This window comes from Heterocephalus glaber, unplaced genomic scaffold, assembly GCF_053883595.1.
Source record: "Heterocephalus glaber isolate CG9 unplaced genomic scaffold, H.glaber_assembly_v1.0 deba00001689, whole genome shotgun sequence".
Lineage (NCBI taxonomy): Eukaryota > Metazoa > Chordata > Mammalia > Rodentia > Bathyergidae > Heterocephalus > Heterocephalus glaber.
This window is the reverse complement of record NW_028258414.1, coordinates 9,925,307-9,939,565: the sequence shown is the minus strand read 5'-3', so window position 1 is coordinate 9,939,565 and position 14,259 is coordinate 9,925,307. Positions and strand designations below refer to the sequence as shown.

The following is a 14,259-nucleotide window of genomic DNA, read 5'->3' as shown; positions in this document are numbered from 1 at the left end:
GAAAATTGGAAAAACTAGACTATTAAAACCAACCACAAATGAAAACAATCCTTGGTGACAGATACAATACTACAGTTGCAGACATCAGTTAATTTCTTCCTCTTATAGTTTATACCTTTTTAAAAAAAAACAACAAAATTTTCTTTAATCACATTTAATTGTATGCTGCTGCATCCCCCAAATGTACAGAAAGCTAGGATGAGCAGATGTGAAACAGTACTGTGGTAGCATTAGGCCCCGATGCTGCTTTCTAACAGTGTCTTCCTCACTTAATAATTTGCTTCTAAATGAATTCAAACATCTTGGGAACATTAAAAAAAACAAAAGGAGGTTACTTTTGCAGCATTCAACAGTTATTCTGATTATTCGCACACATGTTCCGGCAGATTGTTTCTCAGGCTTTCACCAATTCCTTACTTAAAGTTTCACTTTCTAGGTCTGAGAAACAATCCCTTAAGAAACAATGTGTGATGATGTCTGACCTATTAACAAAAGGAAGAGTGCAACTGTACAGAAAGTGAAGGCTGTGTACCATGACTTAGAGTTAAGTAAGACAAATTGGTCCTGTCTTTTTCAAATACTATGAAATATCTTTTTATAGGTTGGGTAAGTGAAATTCACAAAAATACAATACCAAGTTTATGATCAGGAAATATGCAGGAAATATGAAGAAAGAAAATAAGCACATTCACATTTATACAAGCAACCATCCTCTTTTTTTGGTACCGGGGATTGAACTCAGGTCCTTCCACTTGCGAGGCAGGCGGCAGAACCACTGAGCTAAATCCCCGGCCCTCATCCTTTTGACTATCAAATATAACAGCTGGTTTAAATGTCCTATCATTTATTTACTCTAAAATTCAAGGTATCCTGAGAGCCTCAGGCCCACCCCAAATTAAGTCAGAGCCCACACCCCAGCACATACCTCTGTGTAAAATCTTTAAACTCCACAAATAGGTAAGGCCTTTAACAACCTAAATGCGTGAAAGAAAAAAATAGTACAATTATGGTTTTTATAGGGAACTTTCTACAATTAAACATATCAACCACAAATTTTCCTTTAAAACTCTCAACTAAGAAGCATTTACAGAATACTTTCCATTTTTGTGCTCGTTCGTGGTGACACTGAATGTAAAAGCTACATGTTCCTTCCTTGGGAGCTTAGAATGTCAGAAGATGAGGCATGCCAAATAAAAGAAATAAGTGTGTGTATGTTCACAAGGACCAGGAAGGTCACACACTAAACTCTTATGGCGCTATGGGCAGGAGAGGAGAGGGGCAGGAAAAAAAGACAAACACTATTTATAACTAAGGAGAAGCTTTTTACCTTTTTGTGGTTCTGGGGTTTATAAACCCAGGTTCTTGAACATACTAAGCATACACTCGACCTGAGCTACATCTTCAAGAGAGCTTTGAGCTAACTCATGAGTAAGGGAGTGAGTGGAACAGAAACCACTTTTCCCACTAGCAGTCAGAAGGGCTCACTAAGGTGCTGGGCCTTGAGTAATGCATTCTATTGATGTGAGGAAAAGAAAGAATTAGGTGTATGTGTTTAGGGAAGCCTCTGGTGGAATTTTTTGTATTATTTTCACAACTTTTCTGTGAAGCTTAAAATAATTTCAAAATAAAAAGCCCCTCCCCCAATTTTTAAAATTTACTGGGGTTGAGGGCTGGGGATTTAGCTCAGCAGTTCTGCCGCCTGCCTCGCAAGCACAAGGTCCCGAGTTCGATCCCCAGTACCAAAAAAAAAAAAATTTATTGGGGTTGGAAAGAATGAATTACACCAAGTTGACTCTCGCAGACTGGTGCAAACTGCATATGTGGAAGAGTTATACAGACAATATCAAAAGCACAGGTCAAGGAAATATCAATGAGAATTACATTTGGATTTATCTCTTTAATGGTCTAAAGAATAATTAATCCAAATAGAAACTGAAAAAAACCTAAGATGTTTTAAAGACTCTAAGTATATAGTTTACAAGTGTATGGAAAACTTAATCAGGGGTTGGTATTAAAAACTTTCAAAATCTCAAGCTTTGTAGTACAGCTTAGTGGTAGAGTACCTGCCTAGCATCCATGGGGCCCTGGGCTTGCCCCTAACATTGCAAAAATAAAAATTTTCAAAATCTTTATACAAAAATGGTTATGAAAGGAGATGCACACATTTTATTCACAACCACTGATCCTGTATACACTTGTATATGATCTTGTAATTTCAAGACTGATTGATGATACCAAAAACAGTGAATGAACAACTATTACTCAAAATTCACTCCAAGAATTTAAGTTCTCACAATCACAAAAATTTTAAGTTGAGTGAGAACCATATGAACAAGAAAACCCATCATTATGTGAAGTAACTGAGAGGTCTATAAATTTTAAAAATGATGAAAAGAGAGCTGGTGACTAAATATACAAAAGTTTTAGTTGATCAAAATAGACTAAGAGCAGGGGCCAGGGATTTAGCTCAGTGGTTCCACTGCACAAGGGCAAGGTCCCGAGATTGATCTCCAGTACCAAAAAAAAAAAAAAAAAGACTAAGAGCAATAGTAAAAAAAAGAAAAAAACTGAGATGCTGAGAGAAATTTACAAAACTAGAGATCTAGAAGACAAAAATCTATATCCTTTAGGGGCCGGGGATTTAGCTCAGTGGCACCACACCTGCCTTGAAAGTGCAAGGTCCTGAGTTTGATCCCCAGTACCAAACAAAAACCAAAACCCAAAAAATCTATATCCTTTAATGCTGAGCAGAGGTTAACATTTTAATAGTTTTCATGGAGTAGAATGTAGTTCTGAAAGATTTGCCAACATGGTACAATCAATTTTATTACATGCTTATCTAAGAGAACAGAATAAATTTTTACAGCAAATTACTTCTTCCAGATTTTGGAATAATTGACATTACAATAAAATACATGTTTCAAACAGTAATATTAATAAATGTATAATACAATACTACACATTGTATACATGTATCGAAATGTCACACTGTACCCCATAAGCACATATAATTACCTACATATAAATAAGTATTAAAATATATTTTAAAAGTGATAAGTATTAATGGCAATTTTAACATGGAAGGAAACAAAAATATTTCTATAAGTGTTTATAAAAATGACATCAATATCAAAAACTATTTTCTCTTTGAGTAATAAGAGGAGGTCACCTTCTTAAGCATGTAAGTAATGACCTTTCCAGTACTAAAGAAGTTGGGTTAAAGTCTCAACTTAGATGTTTAATTGCATACTATAAAACCTGCCTGTTACAGACAGCATACTATTAAAATTCACAAAAAATGAATAATCAGAAAACACACAAAGAGGAAGCAATTCAACATATTCAGGTTAAAAAAAAAAAAAAAGCAAAAGCCGAGGATTTAGCTCAGTGGTTCCACCGCCTGCCTCGCAAGTGCAAGGACCCGAGTTCGATTCCCAGTACCAAAAAAAAAAAAAGACAAAACAAATACTGTATTTTATGTTTCCTAAAATTATAAATTTTGTTAGATTCAAAAAATACTATTCTTCCAAATGACAACAGACTAGATTTTCCTCTAAAGCATATAAGTAACAGTGCACAAGGGAGCCAGAAATCTGCACATGGAAATCCAGAGGATTATTATCGGTATTCAGTGGGCCAGGCTTCACAATAATGACTTGACAAAGCCTTGACACGAAAGTCCTCAGATCTGCTGTCAATCACTCGCTCCTTGACATGTCAAGCACACATCCTTTCAGGGACAGCTTCAATCAACACTGGCTCTCAAAACACAGTACGCAGTGTCACTGCCTCGGAAATGAGAGGAAAAGAAAATGTGTTCCACTGCAGGAAAGGCAGAAAGGCATTCCTTTTTCTAGGAGACCAGATTCAAGTGGATAGTAGATAAAAATCATGGAGCAAGTTGGAAGGCTGAAGTCAGAAAGTTTATATGGATTTCGTGGAAGAAAAACTGTTCCCTTCCCATGCCTTCTACATGAGAAAAGTGAAACAACACATCTTACAGGCTGCAGGTCCGTTCCGGAGTGACCCTTGGGTCTGTTGACCTGCTTTGTATGCCAGATTATTAGAAGCTGGAAAATAAAGTTCATCTGGGGAGGAAGAGCTGTCTAAACGCAATAGGAAGATACGAAAAGAAAGCAAAGGCCAGGGCATAGTACTGCATCCCTGTAGCCCCAGCTACTCAGGGGGCTCAGGCAGGAGGATCACTTAAGTCCAGGAGTATAAGACCAGCCTGGGTAACACAGTGAGACCCTCTCCCAAAAAAGAATCTGAAGCAGGCTGGGATTGTAACTCAGTAGCACAGTGCTTACCTAGCATGTGTGAGGCCCTGGGGGTTTGATTCCTAGCACCAAAAAAAAATTTTTTTAAACAGCAAAAATTTAAAAATAAATAATAACTAATAGTCTAAAGCAATTGTGTTAGTCTATTATTCTGTCATTCATATTTTTTTTTTAGTTTTTAAATTTTTTTGGAGGTACTAGGGATTGAACATCCCCAGCTTTTGTTTTATTTTTTATTTTTTGAGATGGGGTCTTGCTAAGTTGCTAAGCTGCCTAGGCTAGGCTTAAACTTGTCATTCTCCTGCCTTAGCCTCCCAGAGTGCTGGGATTACAAACATGTACCACCATGCCCAGCTTTTTTTCTTTTTTAACTAATTCTCCCTTTCATCCCTTCCTCGATTTTATTTTTCTTTCTCAAGACCTGGAGAAACAGAGTAAAGGAACAATGCGTCTGGAGTCAGACAGCCCTGTGTTCAAATTGGATGTATTAATTAGACAACATCTCCAGGCATGTTATTGAACTTTTCTAAACTTTATTTTGCATAAAATAACCCACAGTTTACAGGGTTGCTATACAGACTAAATGACATAATATTTGTACAGAAGTATGTCATGGTAATTGGTACAGGAAATACTCAGCATTTATTTACCACCTTCAGATTCTTTTGGTTTAAACTTGGCAATAGCTAAAACTACACTCATGTGCTTTCTGGCCTCACCGAGGGAACTCACGGGAAAGTCTCTGGAACACAGAAGGAGACTGGGAACCCAGTCAGGCTGTGAGAACACATATTATATAAACCATGACCTTAAGCCCATCAATTTTCCCGTCCCACTTTGATTGGTATAATCCTCCCAGCATCAGGGAGTAATTAGCCTTGTGCCAATCTGATATTTGTCAGCTGTAACAAAGAATTATTCCAATTTGCAGCCTATTCAGATTATAAACATGTTTTGGAGGCATTACATATGCTTAAGGACCCAGCAGAGGTTACAAAAAGGGGCAGAAGAACAAAATTATTAAAAGCATTTCTTCTACTCCAGCCATAAGAAGCTTTCATTATTATGACAGGATAAGCCATGTAAGCTAGAGAAACTGGATGTAGTTTAGAAAAACAACAAAAAAGACCAACCTCTAATTTAAAAAAAATAAATGACTTAGACTAGCATTTATTTTAAGGCCTTTTGTTGAAATAATTTTTGTCATCTTTTGAATTACCCAACAGGCAAGCCCTGTATTGAAAGCGGGATTATTTTTTCTGCTGACTGCACTAACTTCAGTCTTCTCACTCTGGTGAAATTAAAAAGACCAGTGGCCTTGTCCTGGATGCCCTATCAAGAGGGAAGCAAGATTTATGAAGTCCAGGGAGAACACCCTTCTCTATTCAAGAAGACAGATTTTTATTTTTTTGCCCAGTTCAATACATAATTGAGTATACAGAACTTGTATACTTTTTTCTTTTTCAGTTGGTATCTTTGTCTTTTTTTGCCCTTTACTAGACGTGTTATTAAACTCTAGAGCCTAGAACTGCCAAAAGCCACAAAGCATTCATTCCCCTCTGAGATTAGAAGAAGAAATGAAACATTTTTATTTTCATCTAAAATAGTGATCTAAATGCTCAAATTTCAGATTAATCTACCTACACATGTAGATTAGAAGCTACTTTGCAGGAATAGCATCAGAAAAGAAAGTTCTCATCACCCTGGGCAGTTCACACTAATAATTAGAAAGAAAAAGGAAAGCTGTGAATTACAGTGAACTAAGACTAAATAAGTGTCCATGTTGGATTAAAGAATCTGAGTTGTCAGTTTGATGTATAATGAATGTGAAAATAAGCCATTTAATTAAATGGTACATGATAAAACCACTTTGTTCTGTATTAAACCACTTACGCTATCAGGGTGCCTTTAGTTTAGCAATTGTTTACTGTTATACCACCCCATGATTTCTCTGAGATGCTGCTTAGCCCTAACCACATTACCCCACATACAAAATCTGGAACTTACACAGTAATGTTAGTTTAGCTGATATATTTCACCAGTTTATTAATGAATACAAAAAATTGGAAAACTGCTTTTCATCACAAAGGGAATAATTTCCTAGAGGTGGTTGATTAAATAAGTTATAGAACATAAGAAAACCACAGCGTTCTCTAAAAGCAAAGTAGTACTTTTCATAAACTATTTTAATTTTATTTTAGGTTTTTTATAGCACATGGTTTTTTGTTTTTTGCAGTACCAGGGATCAAACTCAGGACCTTGTGCTTGCCAGGCAGGTATGGAGCCACTGAGCTACATCCCCGGCCCTATTTTAGGCTTTTAAAGTATTTTCTAGTTATATGTTTAGATCTATAAAATGTCCAAAAGACTGGTTTTATTTTTGAAGAAGCTGGAAATTCTAGTGGTCAATTTCAACTACCCAGGCCCCTGCAAACATGATACTACAACAGGTCACAGTACTGCCAGGCCTAACACATGTCATGTGACTATGTTAGGGGTTGTTCTATGCGAAGAAGAAAAGATAAAATGATAAAAGCAAAAGAAAGGTAAGAAGGATTAAAAGAAGAAGAAAAAAAGGAAAGAAACATCCTAAGGATATAAGAGTAGGCATAACTAGAAGGATTTAATCAGCCAAATTTCCTAATACTGAAATCATATACTTACTGCTACTGCAATTCTTCCAAGGACATGTTCTGGAATTTTCCTATATACATCCAAAGATCCCCCTGTAGAGATAAAAGTTGTGTTAATACAAAGAAATGCAGATTGGACTGTTCCTCTGTGTATTTATTGTCAAAATACATTTTTGCTTATCTTACAACATGCATTGGAGGTTAGGCAAAAACTGATTTTATTCATTTTTATTAATGATATAATCAGACCTCCAGCTGAAGTATAACTAGATACTTCCTTTTATTCCCAAGTGTATAGCCAGTCACATAGTGAAAAAAACTAAAGGAAACCAGTCAGGGGCTGGCTAAGAATCTGCATTTTATGGAAAATTATACATACACAAAACTATAAAGACCAACGTAACAGCCACATTTGTTGTGTCTCATATGCCTCTTTTTTCAAATGTAAATTAGGGCCCTAACTTAGAATGTTTACATTAACCAAACAAAAGCTGGTGGATATAAGGCTCAAAATACACCTAAGGACTTACAAAGCAAAAAAAGCAATGTTAACATTTACCACCTCTTTATACCATAATGTATTTTTCATTAAAATGGTGTTCATTAAAACTCTCCATCTTTACCTAATTTAGCTTTAAATGATTTTTGGCATTTTCCAAAAAATTAAAAACCAGTAGATTGGGAACATAATGAAGGCAGCAGCAATTTTTATTTGTTTTTCATGTTCATCAATTTGGAAATTAACACAACTGGTGGACAATACAGTAGGTGTTTAATAAATATGTCAGATGAATAAATGCACGAGTTAAAATTATCATGAATTTCATCAATTAGGTATGGTTACTCTGAGACAGTTTCAAAGAAGGAACCAAAAAGAAAGAACCATTTGTGGCAACAACAGCATCACTGAAACAACTGAAATTTCCTAGGTGACTATTTTTAAGGAACTGCTATTCATTTGGAAGTATACACTTGGGTATGTTTATTAAATTTTCAGTCTTATGTAAGTGATATATGAATTTCAGGAATGTAGGTTGTGTAAAGAACTGTTACTTTACTCATTAATAATATGATGAGAACCACTTAAAACAATATTTAATAAACTTTCTTTTAAGAATCAAATCCATACAGTCTTTCAGTTCTACAAAGAAATTATCCAGGATATGTGAGAAATATTTCTTCCTATCAAAGGCTAAAAATGTACATTTACCCCTTTACTATTGGATGACTTATTTAAATGCTTAATATGGTAAAGCATGCCATTCTTTTGAAATGCAGTCAAGTCTGTTTTGTGGATGTATTTTTATATAACATTTTTGTAAAACTGGACACCCGAGAAAAAAATTTAAATTAAAAATTTCAATGTAAAATAGTGAATATGCATACATGAAGTCACTAGCATTGTATTCATCTTGTTTAAAGCAGATAGAGGAAAAAAGATGACTGTTTTAGATAACTTTTGCTTATAGTTTCCAGATTCTGACAAGAAGTTGGGAAAGCAGGGTGTAACTAAAACTTATGCTTCAGCTCTAGGTGGTACTGGGAAGACCGTGAGAAAAAGACATATAGCCAATGAGAGGAACTATCCCTTATTTACTAAAACAGCATTTTTACTGAAGATGCAGCAAAGCGAAAATGTGACAGGAAAAGAAAAGCGTATGTTCTCATTGATCTTTCGGATGAATGAGCAGTTGCAAGGATGAACAAGCTCAAGAAGACCAAGCTGTACAAGGTACGTGGAAGAGTAACAAGAGCAGCTTACAGGACCAATTCAGTGAACGGCTTGTGCTCAAAACTTCAAGGTGTAAGCCCATCCACATGTACTCTGGTAAGAAGTCATAAGTAGAGATTTATTTTTACACAGGATATAAATCAGGGCTTACTGAGCTAAACAATGGTTTCAACAGGCTAAAACAAAAAGCCAAAGATTACCTTTCTACCATTACCACTAGAATAAGACAAAAAACAGCCCCATTTTGAGGTAGTTTACTAGTTCTTATAAACGTCGCTTTAATCCAGCTGGATCCCACCTTCCTTAGTCGTCTATAAGAATAAATCTTCATGTGCCTGTTTCTGTGTTGTCACCTGCCCCTTTCATACTCATTAGAGATACATGTCAGGGGTGAAAAAGATGATATGGTGTGTACATCCAGAAGTAAGAGTTCCTGTTAAACTCTTTGCGCAGTTCAGTAAATTTTATCAGGCTAAAAATGGCAGAGGGTTTCTGTTTAATTTTTACTCATCTTACTATCATTTCTAGCCTACAGATTTATCCCAACAAGGTAACTCTTAGACTTACCCAATCACCAAATATTAGTGCTAGAAGGGACATTAATATGAGTCCACTCACCTTATGTTTTGATTTAGATCTAAAATGTTCCCCCCAATTCTCGTGTGTGTAGAAAGTGACTAGATTAAGGGGGTACTTTCCTCATCAGTAGATTAATCCACCTGTGAATCCATAGCTGCATGTGCTGTGAAGAGTAGGGCTTGGGAGGAAGAGATGGTTCACTGGGGCATGACCTCGAAGGTTGTATTTCCCTCCTGGCTTCTCCCTTTGCTCTCTGCTTCCTGGCCACCATGCTGGGATTAGCTTCTTTCACCAAACCCTTCCACCATGCCTTTCCTGCCTTGGAACCAGCTGACTATGGACTGAATTCTCTAAAAGCCATAAGCCAAAACAAACCTCTCTGCCTTTAAGTTGTGAGTGTTGGGTATTGTGTCTCAGTGGGAGGAAAGTGTTTGACAGACGGGAGAAACTGAGTCCCAGACATATGAGTGTGATAGCTAAAGTCAAGCCTTAGTCAATGGCAGAGCTCACAGAAGACCTAATACTTTTAATTTTCCAAAATGCAAAGATCTAAAATCTTTACCAATAATATTACACAGGTTTAGAATCACATGTAAACTTTTCAAAAGCTTAAAAACTCTCACCGTAATGTGATATCACTACCAAATGACACATAATGACAGAAAGTATATGAGATGTTGGTATTCAAAGCATTCATGTGTAGCTCCATGGGTTTGGGACCACTTTATGCTCATGACTCCAGAGTCACTGGTTTACCCTCCGTGGGCAGGCACTGTTCCCTGGCCACATGCCATCCATGACCAGTCATTTCACTGTGTGCCACCATCTACTATGGCAACCAAGAGAAAGACTGCTAGTGGATTAGCAAAAACCCATGCTCACTGCCGGACAACTACACACATCTGATGATAAATTAGGGCAAGCATCTTCATACAAGTAGGTCAAAAGTATCTTAACACAGAGGCTAAAATATAAAGTAGTACCTTACACATAGGGTAAATACAAAACAGCAAACAAATCAGAAGCAACATTTCTGACATGTTAGTCCCAATATCTGCCTTAATATGACCATGATTACTACTGTCAATGCACTGAAATCAGGAGCCACAAACAAAAATTTCAATAGATGAGCTATCATAGTTTCTGCCAGCTGAAAATATTAAAAAACCCTTTCTTTGCAAAAATGTGTGTTTTAAATAATTTATTCTCTTGGCTAATCTAAATGCATACATATATATCTATTTATTATGAAATCCACTATTTGGGTGTTTCTGGATGGACTAGTTTTCACTAAATGAGAAGGTATAACATATCACACTTCCCTACCTAAAATTTGCCAGTAGCTTCCTAATAAATTCAGATGTATCCCAAGCTCCTTACCATAGCCTAAGAATCCCACACAATCATGCTCCTGTCCACTTCTCTGGCCTCCTGTCCAGCCTGAGGTCTAATCATTACTAATCATGGCTCTTTAGTCACATTGTTGGGCTCTGATTACATCGAACTTGCTTCTACCTCGGAGCATTTATACTTGATGCTCCTTCTGCCTCAAAGATCTTCTGCATGGCCTTCGCTGAGCTAACTCACTGACATTAAAGTCTCTGCTACAACCCACTTGTGTAAATATCATTCCTGGCCATTCTATATTGCGCCTGATTTATTAGTCACTACCTACCCTGCTTCACGTTTTAACTGGACTTTCATTCCTGAAAGTATACTTTATGTTTCTTGTTAGTCTCAGACTTCTAGAAGATAAGTTCAGTAAATATCTAGAACAAATTACAGTGTGGGGTAGAAGTAAAGTAGGTAATGAGAATCTACACAAAAGGAATAATACTATGGTTGGGGAGAAAGTTGTTAAGAAATCTGATCACAATGTGAGGGGGAGAAAAGACATGACAGTCGGAGGGTGGTACATAGTTGTTTATATTTGTTGTATGTTTCTCTGTATATGAACAAAAAATCTATGTACTAGCCTCCAACTATGATTTCCAAATAACTAGAAGAAATCATGTGCAAAGCGAAGTATGAGGCTGATGTCTCCCCAAATAAAGAGAAATCATATATGACCAAATAGAATTCTAAAGGCGACAAGTGAAATAACTCAAATAAAAAATTCACAAGAGGGTTAACAGGGATGTGACAATTATGCCAGTTGAGATTATCTAGTCTGAGAAAGAGCCAATAACGAGAATACAGAAAAAGGAACACATTCTCAGAGAACTGTGCTATAAGTATACCAAGATAGGTATAATGGGAGATCTGAAAGGAGAAAAGGGACAGTAAAAACATTTGAAGAGATAATGGTGAAAAACTCTCCAAATTTGATGAAAAACCATTAATCTATACATCCCAAAAGCTCTAAAATCCACATAGGATAAACTTATAGAAATTCATACCTAGACACACCATTATGAAACTGTTCCTAGCCTAGGACAAAAAGAAAATCTTGAAAGCAGCAAGTGAATCAACCTATCAATTACAAGCACACTTCAAAAAGATCAACAGCTGACTTCTTCCCTATCTCACCTCTGCAAAGTGGAAAGCCCTGAGCCTCACACTTGCCGCCAAAGGTGCAAAGCAGCTCTTGTAAACAATTTTCTTGGAAAAAAAAGCCATGTAGAGTCGCGCAGAAGATGCCGAATCAGCCCCCTGCAGACAGGCAGGTCTGCCCATGCCCTACCGAGGTCCTGAGTCACGCAGAAGACACCGAATCACCCCGCTGCAGACAGGCAGCCACCTGGTTCCACACTACAAAGACGCAGAGGGCACCAGACCACCAGACCAAGGTACTGAGTCCTGCTGTTCCTGGCCCAGAGGTAGGGTCTTCTGAGCCATCGTCCCACTGCTCCTGGTCCAGAGGACGGGGCTTACCAGTCACCATTCCTCCCGCTGCTCCCAGCCCAGAGGAAAGGGCTTTTGGGCCACCTTCTGTCCCGCTGCTCCTGGATCAGAGGAAGGGGCTTCCAGGGCACCATCCCTCCCATAGCTCCCGGCCCAGAGGGAGGGGCTTCTGAGCCATCATCCCACTGCTCCTGGTCCAGAGGAAGGGGTTTCCCGGCCACCATCCCTCCCGCTGCTCCCAGCCCACAGGAAAGGGCTTTTGGGTCACCATCCCTACAGCTGCTCCCAGCCCCTGTCCCACCTCTCCCAGCTCAGAGGAGGTAATCCGTGCAGGCGCCAACAGCCCCCCCCCCAGTCGAAATGAGAAAACACGTAAATAAGTCTCAAAACCAGACTTCCAGATCACCTACAGCAACCCCAAAGGGAAATGACATGGAACACTCTGATACTCAACCACCTGGACCCACTGAACTGGCAACAAAAGGGGATCTGGAAAAAATGAAATCAGAAATAATTTCTCAGATAACAGGAGAAATTGTGCCCCTAGTGCAAGACATGATTAATAAATCTAGAGAAGAGCTCAGGAACATGATGGAATCCCAACATAAGAAACAAATGGAATCCATAAAACAGATGCAAATAGATTTCCAGGACATGAAAAACTCCATTGAAAGTCTACACAGCAGAATGAGCCAATGTGAGGACAGAATTTCAGATATAGAAGATAAGATTGCAATTAGTGACCAGGAAAAGAAAAACTGCTTCAAAATTATAAGGGAACATGAGAAATCAATCCAGCAGCTGCTAGATGATGCAAAGAAGAATAACATAAGACTGATTGGGCTCAATGAAGAAAGAGGAGAGAGTGGAGATGACATAAAAAAATCTCTTCACAGAAATAATGGCAGAAAACTTCCCAAGCAGGGGAAAAGAGCTTGACATACAGATAAGTGAGGCATACAGGACTCCAAATAGCCTTGATCAAAAAAAATCTACACATAGGCATATAATTGTTAAGATTCCAGAAACACAACAGAAGAACAAAGTTCTCCAAGCAGTCAGAGAAAAGAAACACATCACATACAAAGGAAAGCCCATCAGAATCACAGCAGACTTCTCAACACAAACCATCAAGGCAAGAAGAGCTTGGAGTGACATATTCCAAGCCCTAAAAGTAAACAGCCTCCAACCCAGATTGATGTACCCTGCAAAACTATCTTTCAAAATGGATGGAGAAATAAGATACTTTCATGACAAAGAGCACCTTAGGAACTTTGTGAATGAATACCAAACCAGCACTCCAAAGAATTTACACAATATCCTAGGAACAGAAATTGAGGATCACAACCCCAGGAAGCAAAGCAGAATGAACCCATCTGGCATCACAAGAAATTAAATGTAAAGAGGGAGAACCCAACAAAAAGAAAAAGTCATGGCAATGACAAGTCAGTACGTTTCAGTTATAACCATCAATGTTAATGGTCTCAATTCACCAATCAAAAGAAATAGACTGGCAGAATGGGTCAAGAAGCAAAATCCAACAATATGCTGCATACAAGAAACACACTTCATTCAAAAGGAAACTCATAGACTGAAACTTAAAGGGTGGAAAACAATACTCCATGCAACAGGAACCCGAAAAAAAGCAGGAGTAGCTATCCTCTTGGCAGATCAAGTAGATTTCAAACCAACACTGATTTAAGACAGACCAAGAAGGACACGACATCCTTGTAAAGGGAAGAATCCAAGAGGAAGAGATGACAATCATAAATATCTATGCACCAAACACTAGTGCACCCAACTATATAAAACAAATACTAACGGACATGAAAAGTCATATATGCACTAATACAATTGTAGTGGGGGACCTCAACACCCCACTGTCACAAATAGATAGATCAACTAGACAAAGAATAAGTAATGAAATACTAGAACTCAATCGAACTCTTGAACAAATGAACTTAACGGATGTTTACAGAGTCTTCCACCCCACAAAATCAGGATACACTCTTCTCAGCTGCACATGGGTCATTCTCCAAAATAGACCACATACTCACACACAGAACATGTTGAAGTAAGTGCAAAGGAATTGAAGTTATCCCCTGTATATTATCAGACCGTAGTGCGATGAAATTGGAGATCCATAGCAAAAGAAACTCAAAAAATTTCATAAACACGTGGAAATTGAACA

General features: G+C 37.7%; 1 protein-coding gene across 10 annotated transcripts in view; it reads right to left on the bottom strand.

The window, feature by feature from the left end:
- Map2k5 (mitogen-activated protein kinase kinase 5) overlaps nucleotides 1-14,259 on the bottom strand; it is a 258,240-nt gene that overhangs the window by 135,135 nt on the left and 108,846 nt on the right. For all 10 annotated transcript variants that reach the window (XM_004855593.4, XM_021237014.2, XM_004855594.4 and 7 more), the window contains 2 exons: nucleotides 6,945-7,006; nucleotides 926-974 (listed from right to left, as the gene is read on the bottom strand). In XM_004855593.4, the coding sequence (XP_004855650.1) occupies nucleotides 926-974; nucleotides 6,945-7,006 (111 nt within the window). The remainder of the gene's footprint in view (nucleotides 1-925; nucleotides 975-6,944; nucleotides 7,007-14,259) is intronic.